Source organism: Pezoporus flaviventris, unplaced genomic scaffold, assembly GCF_033815535.1.
Source record: "Pezoporus flaviventris isolate CSIRO_AGI_PZ_B2104156 unplaced genomic scaffold, CSIRO_AGI_Pfla_v1 ptg000066l, whole genome shotgun sequence".
NCBI lineage: Eukaryota > Metazoa > Chordata > Aves > Psittaciformes > Psittacidae > Pezoporus > Pezoporus flaviventris.
In genome coordinates, this window is record NW_026892614.1 from 25,863,712 (window position 1) to 25,885,068 (window position 21,357).

General features: G+C 39.0%; 2 protein-coding genes across 7 annotated transcripts in view; both read left to right on the forward strand.

Moving 5' to 3' along the window:
• Window positions 1–3,509, forward strand: part of ZDHHC14 (zinc finger DHHC-type palmitoyltransferase 14) — a 124,481-nt gene extending 120,972 nt beyond the window's left edge. For 4 of the 6 annotated variants that reach the window (XM_061471645.1, XM_061471640.1, XM_061471644.1 and 1 more), the window contains one exon: window positions 2,248–3,509. In XM_061471645.1, coding sequence (XP_061327629.1) covers window positions 2,248–2,649 — 402 coding nt within the window. In that variant the 3' untranslated portion in view covers window positions 2,650–3,509. The remainder of the gene's footprint in view (window positions 1–2,247) is intronic. The other 2 variants (XM_061471642.1, XM_061471643.1) reach the window with 1 other exon arrangement.
• Window positions 3,510–12,311: 8,802 nt separating this feature from the next.
• Window positions 12,312–21,357, forward strand: part of SNX9 (sorting nexin 9) — a 95,173-nt gene continuing 86,127 nt past the window's right edge. The window contains exon 1 of the mRNA XM_061471621.1: window positions 12,312–12,333. The gene's annotated coding sequence lies outside the window, so the exon portion shown is untranslated. The remainder of the gene's footprint in view (window positions 12,334–21,357) is intronic.

Here is a 21,357-nt window from a genome sequence, read left to right on the forward strand (position 1 = left end):
TTATTTGTTTTCAGTGTACCCTGGTGGGTTTAAGCATTTCTTTGTTATTTAACACTCTCTTTGGCTACTGCATTTCAGAGAAGATAAGTTAATTTTTAGTTGGTCTTTTTGAAGTCTGAAAACTCAGTTAAAAGATTTTTTTTTAGGTCTGCATAGTAATGCTGGTTGAAGGGTTGTAATTTAATTGAAATAAGCAGGCGTGAATAACAGCATATTAATCAAGAAAGAGTTATTCACACTGAATTACTAATTGAAAGATTGACTTTAAAAGATGCTGACAGTTTTCTTCTTAGTAAGGTACTTATGCAATGTTTTGGCTTTAAGCCTGCGAGTAATCCCTCTGAAATGATACAAGACCTCTTACCAAATTCTTTGTCTGGGGCTGTATGTTATTTTGTGGGGGGAAGATGGTTTGCAGAATATAAGAATTCAGTTTATGTAACAGGATATCAGTGCATTTATCTTACTGAAAACATAAGTGTTGGAAAATATGTAATGGAGCAAGGATCGGACTTCTGCCTGTCAAAGTATTTGGTCTGGGAGTCCTAAAATGCTTAGACATGTTTAGAATACTATCTGTCTACTGTGACCAAGTACTCTGCTTGCATGCTTCCTACATGTAATGTGTGTGCATCTATCATTAAGCTATTCAGTGGTGGAATGGGAGAACCTAAAAATATCAGAGTGATGGTTTTCATCATGCAGTAAAGTAAGCAAAAGTCTTTCCATGAGTTTGAATAGAGTATATCACAGTGGCTTGTTAAACTCAAATGGGCTTTTTTGGGAATTGCTGTAGTGTTAGTAGCAATGGTAATGATTCAGAATATATTGAACAGGTGTTGGATTTGTAATATCTTTCAGTAATTTGATATAGACTAAATAAGTCGAAAAGCAGAACATGCTGCTTAACCGAATCCTTTAAATAACAACCGTGAACATCTTACCTCTGGATATATTTTTTTGTTCTGCTTGCTTGCTTCCAAATTTTCTTTGCTGCATTGACTTTATAGATGTATTCATTAACTGTAGTGTTTCTCTTGCACAGCAGAACAGTAGTATGGCAAGTGAATCTAACAGGGTTTTGAAAATCTGCAGACGTTATAGCTGATCAGGCTATGAATTAAATGTATCTTGTCCTTGGAAGCTTTCAAAAATCATGCTAGTTTGTGTTAAAGAAACTGAATCTGGCAGTAGGTGTACTATTCAGCTAGCTGGACATCATTGAAACGCCCACCTGTCTTGTCACCTCAATGAATTAATGATAATTTTGTATAAACAGTTCTTAGGAATGATGTAGAGGAAAAGTGTTCCTGGTAATACTCACTGAGCCTAATCAGATTTATATAATGCTGAATTTGGCTTGTTATTGTGAAAGTGCTTGCCAGAAAAACTGTGGTTTGTACCTTGATTCTTCACATTGTCAAGAAACAGCTTAAAAATCATTAAAGTTGATATCAAATTAATGCATCTGCAGTGCTGCCAGATTTCTACACATCCTCCTGAGTATTGGTGTGTAGAAATCAATGGTATGGTATATTTTCTAGAGTGTATATATAATGTATTAAATTGGAAGGGGGGGTAGGGGGGAATTTTTGCTCATAGAGGCTGTATTGTTAGCTATTTCTTTGTAAAACTGCCTGCATCAAAGAGATTCTCCAGAAAAAATTCCATAGCACCTTACTTCCTACATGTGAAGACCAATTACGAAAAGATAACTTGCCTACTGTTTATGAACTTGGAAAGATGCTTTGATTATGCCTTTGGGTACCTCTCTGGACTGCTATCTACTTTAGGATAAAATGGGTAGTGTGGAAATGATTCAGCTCACTTGGAATTGGGGAGGTTTTGAGGTGCCCGATGCAGTTAGTTACACGTGGTCTGTGCAACTAGATTTTCCAAATGGCTTAGAACAAGAATATGCAAAGTATTTGAATTACAGTACTCACAGAATGCTATTTTCAGGATTACCAAAACCCGTAAGTGAGCACGTAAATGCTTATCATCATTTACTGTGATAGTAATCCAAAGCACTGGCTCAGTTATGCATGCTATTATTTTATTTTATTTCTTTCCTGGGCAGCATGCAATGGGACTTTCGGGTGGCTAACCATGGAATGATACTAATGGCTCTCTTTTTTTCTTTTCTTCTCTTCATATCCCATTCTTTTCCATACCTTTTTGTCCATATTCTCCCTTTTTCTCTGTTGTGTTTGCCTTACATGATTTTGACACTCTTCCCTTCTGCAGTGTGACCAAGATCAGTGCATTCAGAGCACTAAATTCGTTTTGCAGGCTGCTGCCACCCCCCTACTACAGAGTGAGCCAAGCATAACTAGTGAAGAGCTACCTTTACCAGGAAAGACTTCTATCAGTGGGCCTTGTGCAAGTCTAACTCTAGGGCAACCAACACCACCATCTTCTATGCCAAATCTCACATCAGATACAGGTTTGACAGACATGATACCATTAAAAGAGGAACACGAAGGTCATCAGTTTCTCACTCCTGAAGAAGCTCCATCACCCCCTGGGATGCTGCCAAGTGGAAGTCCTATTGCACACAGCCATACAATGCACGTCCTGAGTCTAGCCAGCCAGGATTCATTGCATGAAGACTCAGTACGTGGTCTCGTGAAGCTTAGCTCAGTTTGAACAGCTTTTTTGAATATTGCACCATTTCTTGGTGGCTATATAAATATCTTCTTAACAGGAATGACGCTGCAGTACCACTGTAAGACTTCGTAACATGCCTACAATGGAAACTTTATTGCCTAATGGAGTGTACTAAAAGGACAAGTTATTTTTTCAGTGGAGCTATGGCATTTTTTTTTTATCAGGTGGTTAATGGTTGTGCTATGATGGTGGCTGCATTTTATTTTTAAACAAAACCAGAAGTGGTCAATAATCTTGTTTCCTGAAGCTTGGGTACAGCAAGTTGGAAGTCAGCCTGTAACAAACACCATATACAGTATAAAAGAGAGAGATTCTTGGATGTAAGTGTCATGCTCTGTGTTCTATGCTCTTGTAATACACACTTGTTAAGGCTTACCACACTTGTGGCCAGAATGATCTGCACTTACATGTTATGCTACTAATATTTGAGATAGAAAATTACCATTCCATTTGTTAATAAAAGAAAAAAAAAGACTGCAGATAAGGATTTGCATGCCACGCTACAGTATGTGTTACAGTGGTGTTGGTATTAAGAGAAAGTGCTGCTTTTTTTTATTTGTGACTTTCAAGTGCTGTTTCACTTAAAGACAGTGCAACAAAGGAATTAATGGACTACATGAATTTTCTTTTTTCAATTTATGAAAGTTTATTTTAAATTAATCAGTGGTGCCTAGAAGATGGAGAATTACTGATTTGATCATGTTGCATATCATTTAACCCTCTGTTTAAGTGTTTAGAGTGAGGTATTGTGTTGTGCCATACCACGGAATTCTTCCACTCCCTAATGTGATACAATTACCTGTGGACCTCCAATAAAATGACATCCTCTATTTCATGGACATGTGTACAGTTATCCTTGCACAGTTTTCCTGGGGAAAGAGGGGAAAATAATGACTTGTTGATATAATTTGTAAAATTTGACTGGAATATATTTACATAATGAAACCAGAGCTATGAAGGAAGAGCTGGTTACGATTAGGATTGCTTCAGCGTCGCTTAGGGTTTTGTTTGCAATGTGTATTTGTTCCCATAAGTCTTTATTTAGAAGCAGTAGAGCTAGCCACTGCTTGGACTGTAATTTTATGTTCCTTATCTTATGGTTAAGGGTGAGGGGCTTAAGATTCAAGATACAGACAGACAGCTGTATGGACAGTGAAGTAATCTTAAATGGCTAACAATAGACTGTAGCTGCCCCCAGCCATCATACTTCATTTGTATTTGTCCTTTATTTGAAATAGAAATCTTGATTTCATAGAATTATTCTGTGCTTTTCTGTGCTGTTTTGTTTAATTAAAGCACAATATTTTGTTAAAGCACCATATTTAATTCATTGAAAAATATTTTTCCTTCAATATTTTAAGTAGAAATCTTGATTTCATAGAATTCTTCTGCTCTTTTTTTGTTTTGTTTGTTTTGTTTTTAATTAAAGCACAATAGAAAGATTAACAATATTTTTATAATTATTTTTTTTGTGACAGCTGAAGAGAACCTTACTTAAACTGAGAAAGTTTAATAGCTTTAATACTATATTATTTACCATGGTTTTCAGGATCTGGAACCTAGATCCTTCTTTTCTCAGGACAAACTAAATGCAGAATGCGCTTTATCTGATGCTTCTACTGCATGAAAGCATTCACCATTTAATCAATGTAACAGTTCTGTGTTATTTACCATGGTCATTCACTGACACCAAGCTAAAAAGTCTCTTGTTTTTACTTTCATTGTTGAAATTGAGGGCAATCAGCCTGCAGAAAATCAGTCACCCACGCTATTGAAGCTTCGGAAAAGATACTGACAAAACCCCTGCTCCTCTAAGATTTCATAAGCAATCTATTTCTATAATTGATGATGTTAGCATTGACCTAATTCAGCGTGGTTAACATAGAAACGCTTTCTGTCTGTAAGTGCCATAATGGGTCCACCAAAGAAGCTCTGGCAGACGAGTCCGTCCCAGCTGTTGGAGCCACCCACCCAGCATTTTCCTGAACCTAGGGCTGTCTCGAATTCTTTCCAACAGTAAAACCGTAGTGACTGATGTGTCCCAGTTGGCTGGTTTCCCAGTAAGCCCCAAGTATCAGCCCTTAATTCTCTGCTCTTGAAGAGTTGCTGGTGCTTATCTTCTTGAATTCATCTTTCCCTGTTGTGTCTTCTCATTTGTGAGGCCATTTACATCTGCATTAAAGCAAATGCCAGTTGAGGGCTGGAGATACTGGTCTCAAAGCACTTCACCTAGGCCTGTAAGTCTGTAGACCAGTACTTGATGGAATCATTATCTCACAGGTGTTTATAGGTAGTTAACTGTGGATGCATTACTCACTACATAGAAGGGCAAGCCAACTGTAGTATCGAACTTTTCTAGTTGTAGCAGTAATGATGAGGATCACTATTTTTAAAAGTTGTTCTTTTTAAGTCTTCCTGAAATACCCAAGAGATTCTGTGCTTCCAAGAATATCAACTTTGTGACAACATTTGTATGTCATTGCCACTGGGGAGTAGTGCAGAAAGCTGCACTTCAGCTCTGTGCGTTCAGTAGAATTAGTGTCAGTTTTAACATGAAACAGAAGGGAGAAGGACAGGATTAGAGTCTTTATGATACTTCTCTTATGCCTACATGCTTTTCACCATAATTTCTTGAACCTTCTGTTTTGTTTATAAGTAAGATGTGAAAATTACTTCACAAATTGGAAACATGTGCTGCTTCAAACAGATGTGCTAGTTATGTACTTGTTCAGGTGACTTTTTTTTCCTTTAGTTTTTAAAATGTGAGCCTTATGTTTTTTAACATGCTGCCTATGCTTTTAAGTTTTCCATTTGAGAAGAAATTAAATACTGTGAATTTGTTTATATATTTATATCACCCTTATTTTAAGTCTGCTTCCCTGCCCATCTGTCTGTTTTTTAAATGGTGACTGCCTTGTGAGGACATCTGCTGGAAGATTTCAGAACTAAGTTTATTAACCTATCTAGTGTGGTAATTCCGGTCTTTGATTGACAGCAGGCAGTGATTTAGCAGAAGGTTGATCAAAGAGGTGCCTCTAACAGGGTTTTTGCTCCATTCCCCTCACCTCCATCACTGCTGTCTTTCATATTGGGTGCTGCTCCCTTCGTTGGAAATTGTATGTACATCTGTAATGAGTCAGCAAAGTAACTCTTCATCACCTGCTCTACAGATTTGATTATTTTATTTTACTTTGTTTGAATTTTGATTACAGAGCATGCACACTAGGGATCCAAAATGATAATCTTAGTGAATGCTGTGCTGCGTGGGGTTTTTTTCTGTTTTTTTTTCCCTTTGACAATTAGAATATTAATACTAAATAGCTCTTTCTATGTTTGTCTGATTTATGAATACAAAATTGAAGTGAAAGTTGATACTTTCAGAAAAGAGTGTTTTTCTTAAAAATCTAAAATATTTGAATGTGTAAAAACTGGTTAGTTTACCAAAAAAAAGATTTATTCTGCTGTGGGTTTTTTAAATAACATTTTTCTCTTCTAGGTTTCTATAGAGTATTCTATGTAGAGTGAAATACAGTGCTTCATAAAATGTTTTTAAGGGCTCTTTGTTCTTGTGACTTCTCAAAGACTTTTCTGTTTTAAAAGGGGAGGGGTATATTAGTTAAACAGTAATGTAATAAATGTCACTATTACTGTGTTTTTGTATTACAGTGCATCCTTTATCGACTTCTAATCTGTTTGCCTTAACTGATGATATAGGTAGATGTATTTCTGCATAAAGTAGTTAATGCATTCATTAAGAATAATCTCTGGATGGAAGATTCGCTGTTTTGCAGTTGATCCTAGTGACTGATCCTAGAGGAAGCAAACCAGTCTCATAAACCCAAAGATCTGTGGGTTAGCAGTGTGTGTTACAAGGGAGGTGACCAACTGTGATACTGCAGATTTTGTATTTGTTTGAATCTGTGCAGTGAGTATAATACTTCACGGTAAGTAAATTGTTGCCTAATGTTCAAAATACTAAATGAAGAAACATCTCTGCAGAACTAACCAAATGGAGCTTCTGTTTGTCTTTTAGATCCCAAATTCAGTACAGCTTGAAGAGCAACTCAGCAATGTTATTGAGGGATCTAATCTTTACTTTGATTCTCCTATGTTTTAAATTATGTGTGGGAACTGTCATCACAGGGTTTTGTTCTTTGGGGATTTTTGGTTGGTTTCCCTTCCTCTTACCAGCAGTTGTACCCTGAAGATTAACATGGTGTGCCTGGCCATGGGCCAGCCTGACTTTGTTTGAGAATCAGTTGCTGCCCAAGTGATTCTAATGGCTGAAGTGAAACAAGGTAGTATATTTCAGCACATTTTCAGATACTCAGGCCCAAAATATGAATGGAATGTGGTTTAGACAGTTGCATATAGATTTAGTTCACTTAAACTAGAACTGTCCTAGTTTTTGGGATCCATCTGGGTCAGGGCCTCCTGGGTTTGATCATCTGCCTGTGAAGACATCTGGCTGAGTGCACTGCCTGAACTTATAAAGGACATGTGGGATTAAGTGAGCTGTTTAAACCTGCACAAATCTAGATTAATTCTGAGCTGATGGAGTAATATGGTTCAACCATCAGAAGGCAGCTATCTTCTAACATTCAACTAAAGAATTGGAGAGGTTGCCACAGACAGTGCAGGGTGAGGAGGAGAACAACTTTCCTACATTATCAAGAGATTAAATAGGAGTTTGTTTCTGAGGTAGATCAAAGAGGACAAGAATAACAAGATTAAAGGGAGAAGACTGAGTGAAACCAGAAGAGAGAAGATTAGCAGGTGACATGGAGGAAAAGAGGAATTACCTGTAAGCTGTGGAAGGAGAGGGAGGGGGTATAAACAAAAAAGCCGCATGGGAAGAGGGGAAAGAGGACAGCTGTCAGTTAAGCAAGATTAAAAGAAGAAACAAACTGGTATTTGTGAGAAATTTCTTAAAAATTATTCTGGAGAAAACAAAAATAAATAAGGTCAAGCTCTGAGAGAAAGCAACTGTAAGAAGTTGCTAAGAAAAGTGGGAGGAGTTGATCTGCCCTCAAGCTCCTCTCCCCTAATATATTTTCCTACTTCTGTGTTGAAAATACTTCTGTAAATATAAAGTGAAAGTTTGGTCTGTTTGAAATTGATGGGAAGCTTAAGATATTGACCATGTTAAAAATGGTAATTGCTTTAGCATTTTGCATTTCTGTACTGATCATTGTTTTAGCATTCTATATTTCCATACCTCAATGCTATTGCACTGAGAAAGTTAATGGTGTAGTAGGGTTCTGTGTTTCTTGGTGGTACCTTCGTTAAATTTGCTCATCTTTAACTAAGAGTGTTTTCCTAAGGAGTATTCTCACCAATTGGTCATGAAATCTGCAATTCAGCCAGAGCTTCTGTGACTGGTGTGCAAATAGGTACTAAGACTACAGGCTACATAAACTTTGTAATTTACAAACCAAAAAGATCTGTCCCACAGAGATACATTTACTTTGCAGTGTATACTGAAGTCAGTTCCACTGACAATAAAACACTAATGTCGGTGTTACCTTGATGTATTTTATATCTTTCCCATCTTCAGCTACATTGCCTCTTCTGAAAACTTGGAAAAACAAAGCTAATTTTAACCCGTCTATAATTTAAATCTTCCCAAACCTGAAGCTGGTAACAGCTGCTGGGACTTAACCTGCACGCGTTTAGGTGTCGTTACAGAAAGGACGGAGAGGGACCATCTTGGTCAAATTGGCTGAGTGGTCTGTGGTGTGAGAATGCTTGGAGCCTTTCTGGAGCCTTTCTTGAGCTCTTCTTGAAAGCACCCTGTACAATTGAGAAAAGGATATGAATTTAGGAGGCTCAAAAGTATTGTGTGACGCTTTGGTGTCATGCTCTATAGTCTGTCCACAGCAAGCTGCAGGGATCTGACTGCACTGGGGACAGCAGGTTGGGAGGTAGAAGATAAAGTGGACAATTTGAGTGTTGTACTTGTTAGGGAATGAACTTCACAGAATGATGGAAAGTTCAGGCAAGGTGGTGGCACTGTAGTTAAAGCAGTGTTTGTGTGAAGGGTACAAGTAGGTGACTCCTGTTGCATAAATGTTCACAAAGCATGAGGTTTTTGGTAGCTAAGTGTTAAAGTTCTAAGACTCATTTCCTGAGCCTCCTACACTGTCAGAAGAATAAGCAGTAGGGCACAAAGGGTTCCCACAGTTTGTCACCAGGGGTGGCAAGCAGAAAAGGCCTTGACTGTGCGCAAGCACTGTTCAGCAATAACTAAAACATCCCTGTGTTACAACACTGTTCTTGGCACAAGTCCAAAACGGCCCCATAGCAGCTACCATGAAAAAATTAACTCTACCCCAGCCCAAACCAGCACACGTAGTTTGCAGGTGAACCATGCTTTTGTTGCAGTAAAAAAAAAATTGGTTATTGGTTTTTTAGTTCATCGGCACTGCCTTGGTGTAGTGTGGCAGCTGATTGTGGCTGTTGGCTGGAATAGGAAGGGTGGAGTTCCTGGCCAAAGCCACAGCAGGGTTGGCTTGGGTTTTTTTCTTTTTTCTATCTTTTCACAAAGTGTGAAGCTTCCTTCTAGGTAGGTCACAGATAATTAAAAGCATGCTCAGCAGTGCTGACCAACTGGCTAAGTTTCTGCACGCATTTTTATGTATTTGGTTTCCTTCCTGAATTAAAGTGAAAAACAAGGTTCTGGAGAGTTTCCACAGGTTATGAAAACTTTAATTGAAAATCCTTTTGGAACACAAACGGTGTTTAATCTTTAAATCAATAGCAGGTTTATGTACTTAGTATTATTTTATTAGCTATATGGTTTTTCATCTCTATTGAAATATTTAAAGAACAGTGCAGAGTGACAGTTTTCATATTCACAATGTCTTTTATTATAGTTACATTTGCAGAAGAAAACAAGGTTAATGATTTATTCCATAATTACGTGAGTAGAAGCTGTTTCTAATATTGTTTTACTCTTGAACATTTTTTCTCCTATACCAAATATTAAAATCCTGTTCCATCCCTAAATCAATATTCTGTAATACAACATACCTTTTTTATTTATTTAATAGTCAAACTTCTGGTAGAATGAGTCAGGAATGCTAAAAACAGTTTACACAAATTGGGAAAAAAAAACCAAACCCACACTATTTTTTAGTACTTGTGTCACAAGACTTCACAGCACAATAGTAATAGAACTGGTGCAGTTGGTATGAGATGACTTGCTCTAGATTACAGATTCTGATGTCAAAGAGAAGCAGAGAAATTTCCTGGTTTCCATTTTAGGGCAACCTTTATATTCCATCCTCCTGTTTCCTCATCTCCTCAGAAAATGCTGGGGCAAATGAGTTCAGGATCCTCCAGTCTGGCAGGCAGATGCATCTGAGTTAGCCTTTACCCCCTTGGTCACCCCCTCCTTTGTGATTACCAGCACCCTGGTGCACCAATTCCTTCTGTGGGTCCTGAGAAACCCTCAGCCTGCAACAAAACAAGCCCAGCTTCCTACTGCTCTTTCATGTGGGATGTTCTTGAAACCAAGGCTGTCATTGAGCTCACCAGGGAGTTTTCCTGGAGGGCATGGGAGGCACACAGGAACAGGAGTGTCTCAGTTGCTCCTTTTCATGAAAAGCACAAGGTTTTTTTACTTTCAAGACCTTTCTATGTAATTTGATTGAAATACATTCTTATTTAGGGGTGTGGAGACAGAGACACACACTGACCATGCACTTGCATAGGAAACCAGGCTGAAAAGAAGGTATTATTAAAAATTAGTGTTGACAGAATAAAATAAGTTATAGGAAAGGCATATATGGGCAACGCTTATATCCAGAACTCTGACTACATGCCTGGGTCTGAATGTCTTCTGGCCTTTGGTTCTGTATGTATCCACATTAGTATTTTAAAACACTCTGAAATTAATTTTCCTGTTATCTCTGCTTAGCACTTCAGCTCATATTATGGAGCAGTCTCCTAATGCAAACTAGACTTCTTTTAAATACAAAATAAACCTGAAGAGAGGTTCCAGCAGCATACCTAGTGCAATCCAAATGCTAACAGGGCCTGACTAGAGCTAGTCCAAAGTTTCTATCCTTAAAAGACACAAACAGTGTGGATATCAAGTTTCGATTTGTCAGCACCAAATGTCTTGGTACAGAAATATGTGCATACCAAACTCACTACTTGTGAAAATAGATGTAACCATCGGGAAATCTATCCTAACAAACTTGTATTGTTCCTCTGGTTCATAATGCTGAAGGTGTGCTCTTCCTTTAAAAAATAAGTATCAAAATATGCAGTGTCTGTCAAACTCAGCTTTTGTGAATTTATGGGATGTTTCCTTATATTACAATCAAAAAAATAATAATTCTTACATGAGGAAGGCATTAACTGTGCCCAGTACGTGTGTAAACTCCCCACTCACTCTGACAACCTGCTTTCTGGAAGTCTTAGGGCTTGAGTTCTTGTGCATATCAGTTCCATTAGTTCATCAGCCTTAACATGAATTATTATAAAGAGATGGTTTCTGCTGGTAAGGCTTTGTTTTAATTTATGCAGATTTATTTGAGGAGTTTAAAGAATGTATTATTCCTGTTGTTCCTGAATTACAGCAGATTTCGTTCCTCTCCTAGCTGCTCAATAGTCAGTTGCTCTGATCCTACATTCTTAACATATAATGATTTGTGATCCTGATGCCTGAGGAATGAATTAATGGTTTGGGACTGATGGTTGCATTTCTTTTTCCTACACGTTTCCACTGGCTGTAATGACAATAGTATCCTACAGAATTTTATTAACATATTCTTCCAAGAGTAATTAAAGAGAACAGAACTGATTAGAATACATACATAAAATATCTTAAAGATATGCATTTCTCTCACTGACTGTAAGGAAAGAACATTAGATTGCATTAAATAGAAATATGTGTTAGATGTTACATAGTCTCATATGAGTAATATCACATTCATACAAACTGATACTTGTCTGTGGTTACTAGTATTAGTGGGAATATAAAGCAATAGAAGTTTAAAGACATAACCTCAAAGTCTTTATTTTAGTGTCTTTCCACCGAGATACAAAGGAACAAGTTGTTAATAGCACCAGTACAGTGACAGAAGCACTGCATATATGTTATGAGGAAAATGAAAGTGGGGATGCTGCACGAAGCCTGCTATATGATTCATGATATTTGTCTGCAATCTAAGCATGTGTACAGTACTGAAAATTACAACTTGTTAGCGTTTTGCCTTACTCTAGATACTAGCTGTTGACCCAGCATGCTATTCATATTATCAGTGCTTGAGCATCTGCATTATAAACATTGTGTATTCTTGATGTTGTTCATACCCAGAATTCTGTACTGGAACACACTGTAAGTAATCAGTCTGAAAACAGAAATTTCTCTCATGCTTTTTCTGGAGCTGGATTTTGTTTATTTCTCATAAAAAAAAAAAAAAAAGGAAAAAAGACAAAAAGGAGGGCTTATCTCTGACACAAAAAGCAATTTTCTCCCTTTCCCCACCCAGGGACTCAACCATACCCGAGACTAATGACTTTTGTATTCCTGCTCTGTGGTTTGTGGTAACCAGCAGGTTATCTGTTCCCAGCTGCAAGATTGTGTGCTGCTCATCTGCACAGCCCATGCTGACTGGTAGCTGGGTCTGACCATTGCTCTGAAGTGGACTGGTAAGTAGGAACCAGGTGCTGGTTCTTGCTTGCTGACCTGTTATGGTTTACAGAATAGTATCACTCAAAAAAAAAAAAAAAAAAGAGCTTTTCAAATTATTCTCCAGGGTTATAATTAGGCAGTTTTATGTAACTAAAATGTTTGAGTACTAACATGCAGTAAGGAACATGCAGTGTAAAATTATTAGTTATTAAGATTAATTTTACAGTTTGCAGCTAATTTAGAAATACAAGCATATGTGTGTCTGTGTGTGAAATCAGAATTTGGGGTATTTGTGTTTAGATGGTGTTTTTAGATAAGACATGTTTTTAGATAAGACATGGAACTTCCAACTGAAAAATACAGCTCAGAGGACAAAACCTTAAAAGCCCCACTTAAAAGATTTGTATTTATTTAATTTTTACCTTTTCAGGGGTACATAAATGGTAAATACTGTGTTGGTGAAACATTATTCTTGATATACGTAGACTTCTGTAATTAAACGAGCTGTATATTTCTGAACAAGGTAAGAGATAAAAGGAACAGGGTACTGTTCTTGTGTGTAGGAAGTCTGATATTCTTTTTTAAACATAGCTTTTTAATGCTCTGTGTCTGTTATAGCAGATAATGTATAACCCAGATCAACAATAAAACAAATACCCAGGTTTGATGTCTGACTAAGGTGCTCTGCTGAGCCAAGTGCTGTCCCAAGACAATAGTGTAGATCAGAGGTGTTTTTTGTCTGTTCTCACAGATTTAGGCAGTGTTTTCTTTCATTATGTTCAATGGTAAATCTTTTTCTAATGGACAATGCAATCAGTTGCAGTTTTCCCTCAGGCAAGGAGCTGGAAGTAGTTTGGGGCTTTTCTGTCATTTGAGTTGCATAAATACTTAACCTCTACGATTTCTCCTGTAGTTTCTTCTTCTAGGTGGCAATTCTGAATGTTGCTCTGCCCTGCTTGGGTTATTCGATTTATTGTAAGGAGGATGTTCTTTCTACTAGGAGGTTTCTTTTAAAGGAGCATTAAGTAGCGTTCCTCTCTTGATTTCTAGTTGCACCTCTCTGCAGAGAGGATCATCTATAAACAGTTTCAGATGTTCAGTTCTTATGTTGGAAGATGCTGAGGTCTGTAGTCTTCCACTGGGCCTCAAATGTCACATCTTCTCTTTGAGAAAACTTCATATGCTTTTTTTTTCCTTTGCTTTTGTAGGTCTTTCTAAATTGCCTTACTGAATATAGGAGTTTACAGGTGTCCTGGGTTCAGCAGTAGCAGTCATGTTTCTCCTTCTTGGTAGCTGGTGCAGTGCAGTGTTTTGACTTTCAGCCTGGGAAGAGAGCTGATAGCGATGTTTTGGTTTGGCCAAGGACTTTGTGAGCCTCATGCTCTGCCAGGGAGGAGGGGAAGCCAGGAGGAAGCAGAGACAGGACACCTGACCCAAACTGACCAAAGAGCTATTCCATACCACAGCACGTCATGCCCGGGATGTAACTGGGAGTTAGCCGGAAGGGCTGGGGGACTGCAGGGTTGGAGGAGGTATCGGTCGGTGCTTGGTTGGGCCTGGGGGCCGAGTTATCGGTTGGCTGGTGGTGAGGTGTTGTATTCTCTTCCCTTGTCAGCACTACCCTGGTCAGTGTTTGTATTTGCTTCCTAGATTGACAAGATGCTAATTTTGAGTCTGAGCTAGGTGATGGAAGAATATATTGCCATCCCCTCTTCATTCAAAAGCCTTGGAGTATCAGCCTCCTCCCCAAGACTCATAGTTTTTGTGATGCTCTTGCCACAGCAGCATGGCTGTCTCTCACAGCCTTAGGATGCCGCTCCCTGTATCACTGCAGGGCGTTTCTGTGGTCCAGCCAGCGGGCTCTGTGTTGTTCCTTGTTGAACTTCACAGAGACCCTGTCAGCCCTCCAGCCTGCCGCAGGCTCGCTGAATGGCAGCCCTGCCTCCAGCACATTAACTGAACACCCACCTCCACCCCTCCATACAGCAGCTTGTTGTCATCATTCTCTGGTAACTTCAAGGTTATTAGGAGGATGCATGCCCACATGCACACACACAGGCTCAGAATGATTGCTGAAGTCTCTTTTTGCTTAGAAAACCCTTCTAAACAATCCATACAATCTTAGTTTATGCTTTGATTTTCTTCACATGCAAGTCCACTATAGCTTGGACTTTCAGCCATGTCTACCTAATGCCAACTAATACCTGATTTTCTTTTCCTGATCAAAGAAAGTATGCCATAAAATAGAGTTTCTTTCAGTGTATTTCTGCAGCTCCCCAGTGTTTCTGAATTTTATCTGAAGTAATTCCTTTGAAGCTTATTTGGAAGTCTGCTGAAAGCTTCAAGATAGCAGAGTACTTTGTGTAAGTGGATTGGTGGACAGCTCAACCTATAAATGATTTAGTACCTGTCTTTCCAGAAGGGATGAAGCCATGTTATGTGTTCTATAATTCAGAAAATACTTAACACTTGAGTGAACAGGCACATATAAAAAGAAACATGATTCACCCGGTGTTAGAGCAAATCTGCTGCTTGCAATATTTTTTTCTTTCATCATTGTTCAGTGTTCATCACTTGATGTTCAGTAATGTCAGGGATGAAGAATTATGTGCACAGGTGTAGAAGGCAATGGGAACAGTAACAGCCTTGTTTAATTGTACTGTTACATCGAAGCATTTAAAAGTTACTGGATTATAAAAACAAATGTTGTTTGTCATTTTTCCTTCAGAATAACTGCTTGTTTCAGTGCAGTTGAGCTCAGTGATGTGCTACGTCAGTCCTACAGAAAATTTAATGTTTTTTTGTTTAATTATGACATTCTGTAATCTGGCATCAATGTAAACCTATTTACTTAACTGTTCTTGTAAAACATTAATCTGAGGCAGCAGTGATTCAGTGCCTGGCAGATACTGTTTGTATCAGTACTCTGCAGTGACGAGAGTTACATGCACGTGTGAGCTAGTAACCTTTATTACATTTTGCTGTCCTCTCTCATTTACTGTTTTAATGTTGCCCTCATTAAATTCTGGGATTTGGAGTTTTAATTTGCCCTTTGTTATTTCCAAGAAAGTGAGAAGCTTTTGTGTCTCTCAGGAAATCAGCTGTTTTTTTTAATGCTTGAAGCTTCTCAGTCTCAAAGTTGGAGTAGTTTGTTCTCATTTAACACACATCCTAGGCTCTGGGAACTGAAAGTTTAGCTCTATGGGGAAGTGAAGTTTGTAAGGGTGGTTTTTTTTTTGTTCCCAACCCTCATTTTCACTGTGAGGAAACTAAATTATAGGTGTGGGGCCCATAAAAGTTGTTAAGCTGGTATTAGTACTGCAGTTGATTATGTTTCACAGAAAGCAAAAGATATGGGTTGAAAGTGTTAAATTGCTGGAAGGGACCCTGAAAGCATCTCACCCATCTCTGTGTCCCAACACATACAAATACCTGTTTCTGTAACACCTGAACAATTTTTGCTTATACAGTGTGTAATGAAGGAGACTTTACAATCTCTCCAGGCTCACATCTTCTGTTGCTTCAGTAGCCTCAGCATTAGACACATTTTCTTAGTGTCCAAATGGCATCTCTGGCAAGGTAACTCATTCCCATTAATCTGGCCATTTGGGGCATGTTGGGCAGACCACTTTTCTCAGCACTGGCAGCTGTGTTCTTGGGGTAACACACCACTGGTTCACTCTGGTGGGGCTCCCGCTTCTTGGCTGTACTCATTCCCCTTCTTCCAGCTCTTGCCAGGCCAGCAGCACCTCCTAAGGTGCAAGGCCTATGGAAAGACAAATCTGAGACTCTGAGCCCTATATCCTTTACAGAACTGCTACCCAGCCAGTTCTACTTGCTTGAGCCATGCGCTTCACTGTTTCCATGAGACACCTGCAGCTGTTCTGTAAAAAAGGAGTAACTGTAGCTATTTTTGGAGGCTTCTGAGGCTTACTAATTGGGCTTGGAAAGGTCTTTAATGGAACAACTTACAGAAGATTCGGAACATCCTACTGAATGTGATTTTTTTTTTACCTAACCTGCAATAGAGGTGAAGAAAAGCTGGACAAGTACTTAGATCCTGCTGTCTTACCTGAAAGCATAGGGGACATGATGGAAATTTTGAATAACTCAGTTTTAGTGGATGCATTGTGACAGTCTATTTATGCCAGCTCATCCAAAATTCCTAAGACAACTGGTATGATTCTTTGAAAGAAATCTTGTCTTCATCATGCAGTTGTGATAAAGTTTGAGTACAACACAGCTATTGTGGAGGACTTCATTTCTCACTCATGAGAGCCTGTTGGCAATGATCATGTAAGTCTTACATAAGGCAACGCTGCACAGTGACAGGAGAGGAATTACACTGGTACATCTCTGTCAGATACTCTCAGCTAAAGTGCTCTCAGAAAAGCTGTCAAGCTGGATGGATTGTGTATATATGGTCCTGGCAGATCCTGTGCTCTGGAAAAGGGATACTTGTGTGAGGTATTTATGTGATGGTCTGACCAAGCATTGATTATCTTATTCTCTGTATAATATGAATGTCATGTCTTCACCTTGTTCAGAAATGGAGGTCTGTTGGGAAACTGATGGGGGAAGAGAAGGGAGAAGATAGGGAAAGCACAAAAGGAGGAACATGTCTTGTATTTCTACAGGGATGAACTAATACCTGTTTTAAGTCTAGGTAAGGAGGTTATTTGCACATGGTTCTGCTCTTTAGGATGTGTTGTGATGAAATCATTTGGATATATGGAGTCTGCTTCATTCTACATGTACGTTCTGCTTGCTCAGTGTACAGAGTTTACCCTCCAGCAGCTGCTTCCTGATAGCTCTGGTGAAAGGACCTTAAAAGCAGCATTTCCCAGGCTTTCAACTCAGATGAAATCACAGCAATAGCAAATACCTAGCCAAATGCAACATAATATGGAATTTCAAGCCACCCACCAGTTATAATGCATTTGGGGATTTATAACGTTCAGTTAGACCCTCAGGCTTCCTTCTCAGTCATGGGGAATACCAGTGTTCCCCAGTAGTGCTCCAGTAAGTGCTGAGTCTGCTGTTCTGGTGTGCAACATCCTGGGGCTCAGCTGTCCCAGCTGTGATCATTCTTCCTCTCAGCACACAAACAAGGGTCCTTAGCATCCTCCCCTCCTATACTGGAAATTCAGCTTCTTTCTGTGAGAGAGGTTTATTGCTGCATTCATGTATTTATCACAGAACTTGAATTCAGCAGTGTTACTCATGTCATTTGTTTGATGAGAGGCTGTATGGGGTGAGAAGGGTGCTACTCATCACTGGCAGGTAGCATGTGCCTTACGCTGTGGTTCACGCAGTGCTATAAGGGCATGTAAAGGATTTGAAAGGGAGCTCTAAGGAGTGGATGAAAGATGTGTAGGCAAGAAACTTTGGGTGCATGTGCCTCCTGCCCTAAACAGGCAACTACATTTCCAACAGTTCAGTCTTTTCCAAAGTAATTTCCATTATTATTTACAAATGGGTTGATGGGGTAAGAACAGATAGTTACAGAGGAAAAGTATGAAAGACAGAGCCTAGACTGCAAGTCGGGCTCTGATTAGGCTCAGCCCTAGGCAGAAAAGTGCTTTGAAAACTGGTGTCTCAGCGAGCAGAGGTGAGAGTAAAAGTCCTCAGAAATCCCATCAAAATGTCATTGACCTGGAAAAATCAGAGCTCTGAACTGGCTGCTTGGCTGAAGCTAGGGATTACACAGGGAATAATGATTTTGAAAAAGTAAGAAAGAAAAACTGTAATGATCATTGCTATGGAAATTTGATGCTTCACAAACACTCAAACCTCATGATCTTTCAGGTTGTAAATTGGAAAGCAGTGAAAGCCCTGTTCTAAATAGAAGGCAGTAGTACTAATGGTTTTCTGGAAGATTGGGAACTATGTAAGGCACATCTGCGCAGTAATCATAGGCTAATTAATTAATCTTTATGTTCAGTCAGTAAAGCATCTGGAGTAAGTGTGCTGTGCAGACCTACGGTTAGTGACTGAGTCATAGGACTCGGGAAGCTGGATCGCTAACTTGCAAGTTGTTTATTGTCATCATGTTTATTGTACCAAATGTTCTACAAACTGGTTAGGTTAATTTTGGGAACTAATGTTGTGTTAAAGTACAAAGATGCAGTTCCCAGGCAGAAAAGCAATTTTGCTTAATCTTCTGTTTCCTCATACGTAAAATCTGGCTTCTTGCTCCCTCCCTTTCTCCCCAGAGAAGAGTGGTGTTTAGTTAAATGCGCTTACTACAATGCTAACACATACCAGTGATTTTGAATTTGAGAATTCTGGGGTTCAGGTTTATCATCTTCTGCAGTCCCCAGGTGTTCTAGGTTCATGGAGTAACTGTACTGTGATGTGGTTTAAGTATACTGCATTATGGAAATGTCATGGATCAAGTATTTTTCACACAGGCATTTACCCTATGTATTTACTATGTGCAAGTGGCATTATATTTCTCAGGTGGAATACATTTCCTGTATTTCACTGCTGAAAGAAAGTTTGTGATAACTTGAGCCATGTGTTAGATGCTAACAGGGAGAACTAATGATAGAGAAAGTATCAAGAGAATGAGGTCTAATGCTTTCCAAATTCTGTTTCTCAGGCTACCTACAATTTTTGAACTTTAGTAACTCTTGAACTTTAGTAGTCCAGAAAAAAAGAAATTATGAACTACTTTTGATGGCTGCTGCTGTGGTTGCTGCATTGGACTTAAAAGAAGCCCAGTTTTTAAATTTCTGTTAGATTTATTACCTTGGTAAGAAACAAATGGCTGTTACTGTCACAGGGATGGTATCAGTCACTAGGAAAAAGGGGAGCAGTTATTTTCATGGTCTGTGAACAGAACTGAAAACCTTTGGCTCTGCCAGACTGTTCCAGGCAATGTTTCTCCAGTGTCTTTGGTGTAGGCAGCTGAGCTGAAACCTGTCCCTGCTCTTTGAGAATCTGTGGGGACAGATTGCAGCCCTGGTTCAGAGGATCTCAGTGCAGCTCTGTTGACTTCATTATAAATCTGTTCTTCAGGTTGCTGAGACTTGCACAGGGGTTCAAACATGCCAAGATGTTGAATGCTAAATCTTGTCTCTCGTCCCCCAGCTGCCTCTCCAAGGCATCAAGGAAGTACTTTTCTGAGGCATATTGCTGCCACCTTTTAGATCCTGGAACAGTGTTTATGGAGTCCTTATTGCTTATACCACAGTGCAAAAAAAGTGAGTCCTACATGATGATCATAGGCTAGATGGTGCAGCTCTGGTGGGAGACGGTACAAAAGTGACTTTAAACTCTCTGCTGCCCCAGCCAGTGACACATACGAGTTTTGCTGCCCTGTGAGTAGCAGGTTGATGCCCTATACATCACAGCAGCCCGGGCTTCGCTGATTATATCTTAAGGAATACAGTGCAGCAGTAAAAAGCTGTCAGGGTACAAGGATCTAGGATTCCTCATCCAAGGGGAACACAGTGCAGATGCTACACAGTCATGGTACCACTGGAGTTTTCTTCTGCAGTGTGGAGACCTTGCAATGATGTTGCACCTAGAGCCTTTTAGTGCTGCCAGGGTAGTTCAAAGCAGTGACCATGCAAGCTAGAGTCCTTTTTTAAGCACATAGGGTTGGAAGAGCAGAGTAAATATTCTGACTTTTCATATTTGGACTGTGGCCTGAATAAGTATATCTCATTGTTGGCATAGATCAACTATATTCACTAATGTCTGACAGACTTCTGTCCTGAGAGAATTGAGAAGCAGTGATAAAATGCTCTTGTCTTAATGCTAAGGCTGGCCGTAGCAGATGCAAAATAGAAAAGCAAATACAAGTGGTATTCCAACTTCCTTCCCTTGAAATCTAGATCTGACCATCGCCAATGTAGAGAGCAAGTTTCAAAGTAGGCCAAGTATGCCAATAACTATGACTCCTCCCACATCTTCATGGTTATCCAGAGCTGAAAATATGCCTGTGCTGTAGCTGTCCTTGTTTTTTGTCTTCTAGATCCTCATTATTACCTCCTAAGAGTATGCAAACCAGTACTTTCTGTGGTCTGCATTTCTGCATGGTACATAGGTCTATATCCTTAATGGAGTCTTATTCCTTCTGTCCTTTCAACCCACATTTCAAGATGATTCAGATGTCTTCATGTTAGCTAAAATTACTACGACTTTGAGTGGAAGATACATGTTATTTTCAGGCCATTTTAAATCATATTGAAATTTGAATGACAATTTTCCAGGTTCTAGCTTTTATTATTATTATTATTGATGGATTGTTTGGGTTATTTTAAAAAGATAATATATTGAAAAGAGAGGAGGAGTTGTGACTTCAGTCAGCAGCTGGCAGTGATACATGCCTACAATAGACACTGGGGAATGAGGACCAGCTGTATCTGCTTGGCTTGCAACCACTCTCCCAGTGCCCGAATGAACAAGAAAAGATGCCAGCAGCTCAGTGAATTCTGTTTCATTCTGAAGCATTTGCTCTATATAAATTACCTTACTAAACCAAAACTTAATAACTTCTTTCCTACTGAAAATGACAGTAAATAGCAAAGACCTTTCCTAAATTAATTTCAGCAAACTTCAGAAAAAAATCAGGTTTTATCTTGCTCTTTCATTAAAATTAAAAAGTTGTCATGTAGAAACATTTTGAAGAATAGCATTGTCCTCTTCCCTAAAAATCAACTAGGGGATCAGATCTGTCCAAAACAAACTGAATGTAAGTATTTATTCTGATTTAATTCCCTGAGAGCAGGAGAGGTGGCATCTTGTAATGTCCTAGTAAATCATTTAAGGTAATTGAGTCAGGGCTGATTTCATATAAAAAGGTTCCTGAAAGTGGTTAATTTCTTTATTAATCAGGATACTTTAATCAGTTTGAGATGTCTCTGTACCAGTAACAGAATTGGAAGTCAGAGCAAGTTTCAGAAGTAGAACTGTGTGTTACTATAAGTTACAAATTTAAACTTTGCCTCTTCTTTAGGCTTAATGACAAATACAGCATAGAACTAGACCAACCAGTCACATTTGTTTGCAATGGCCAGGAGGAAGATGCA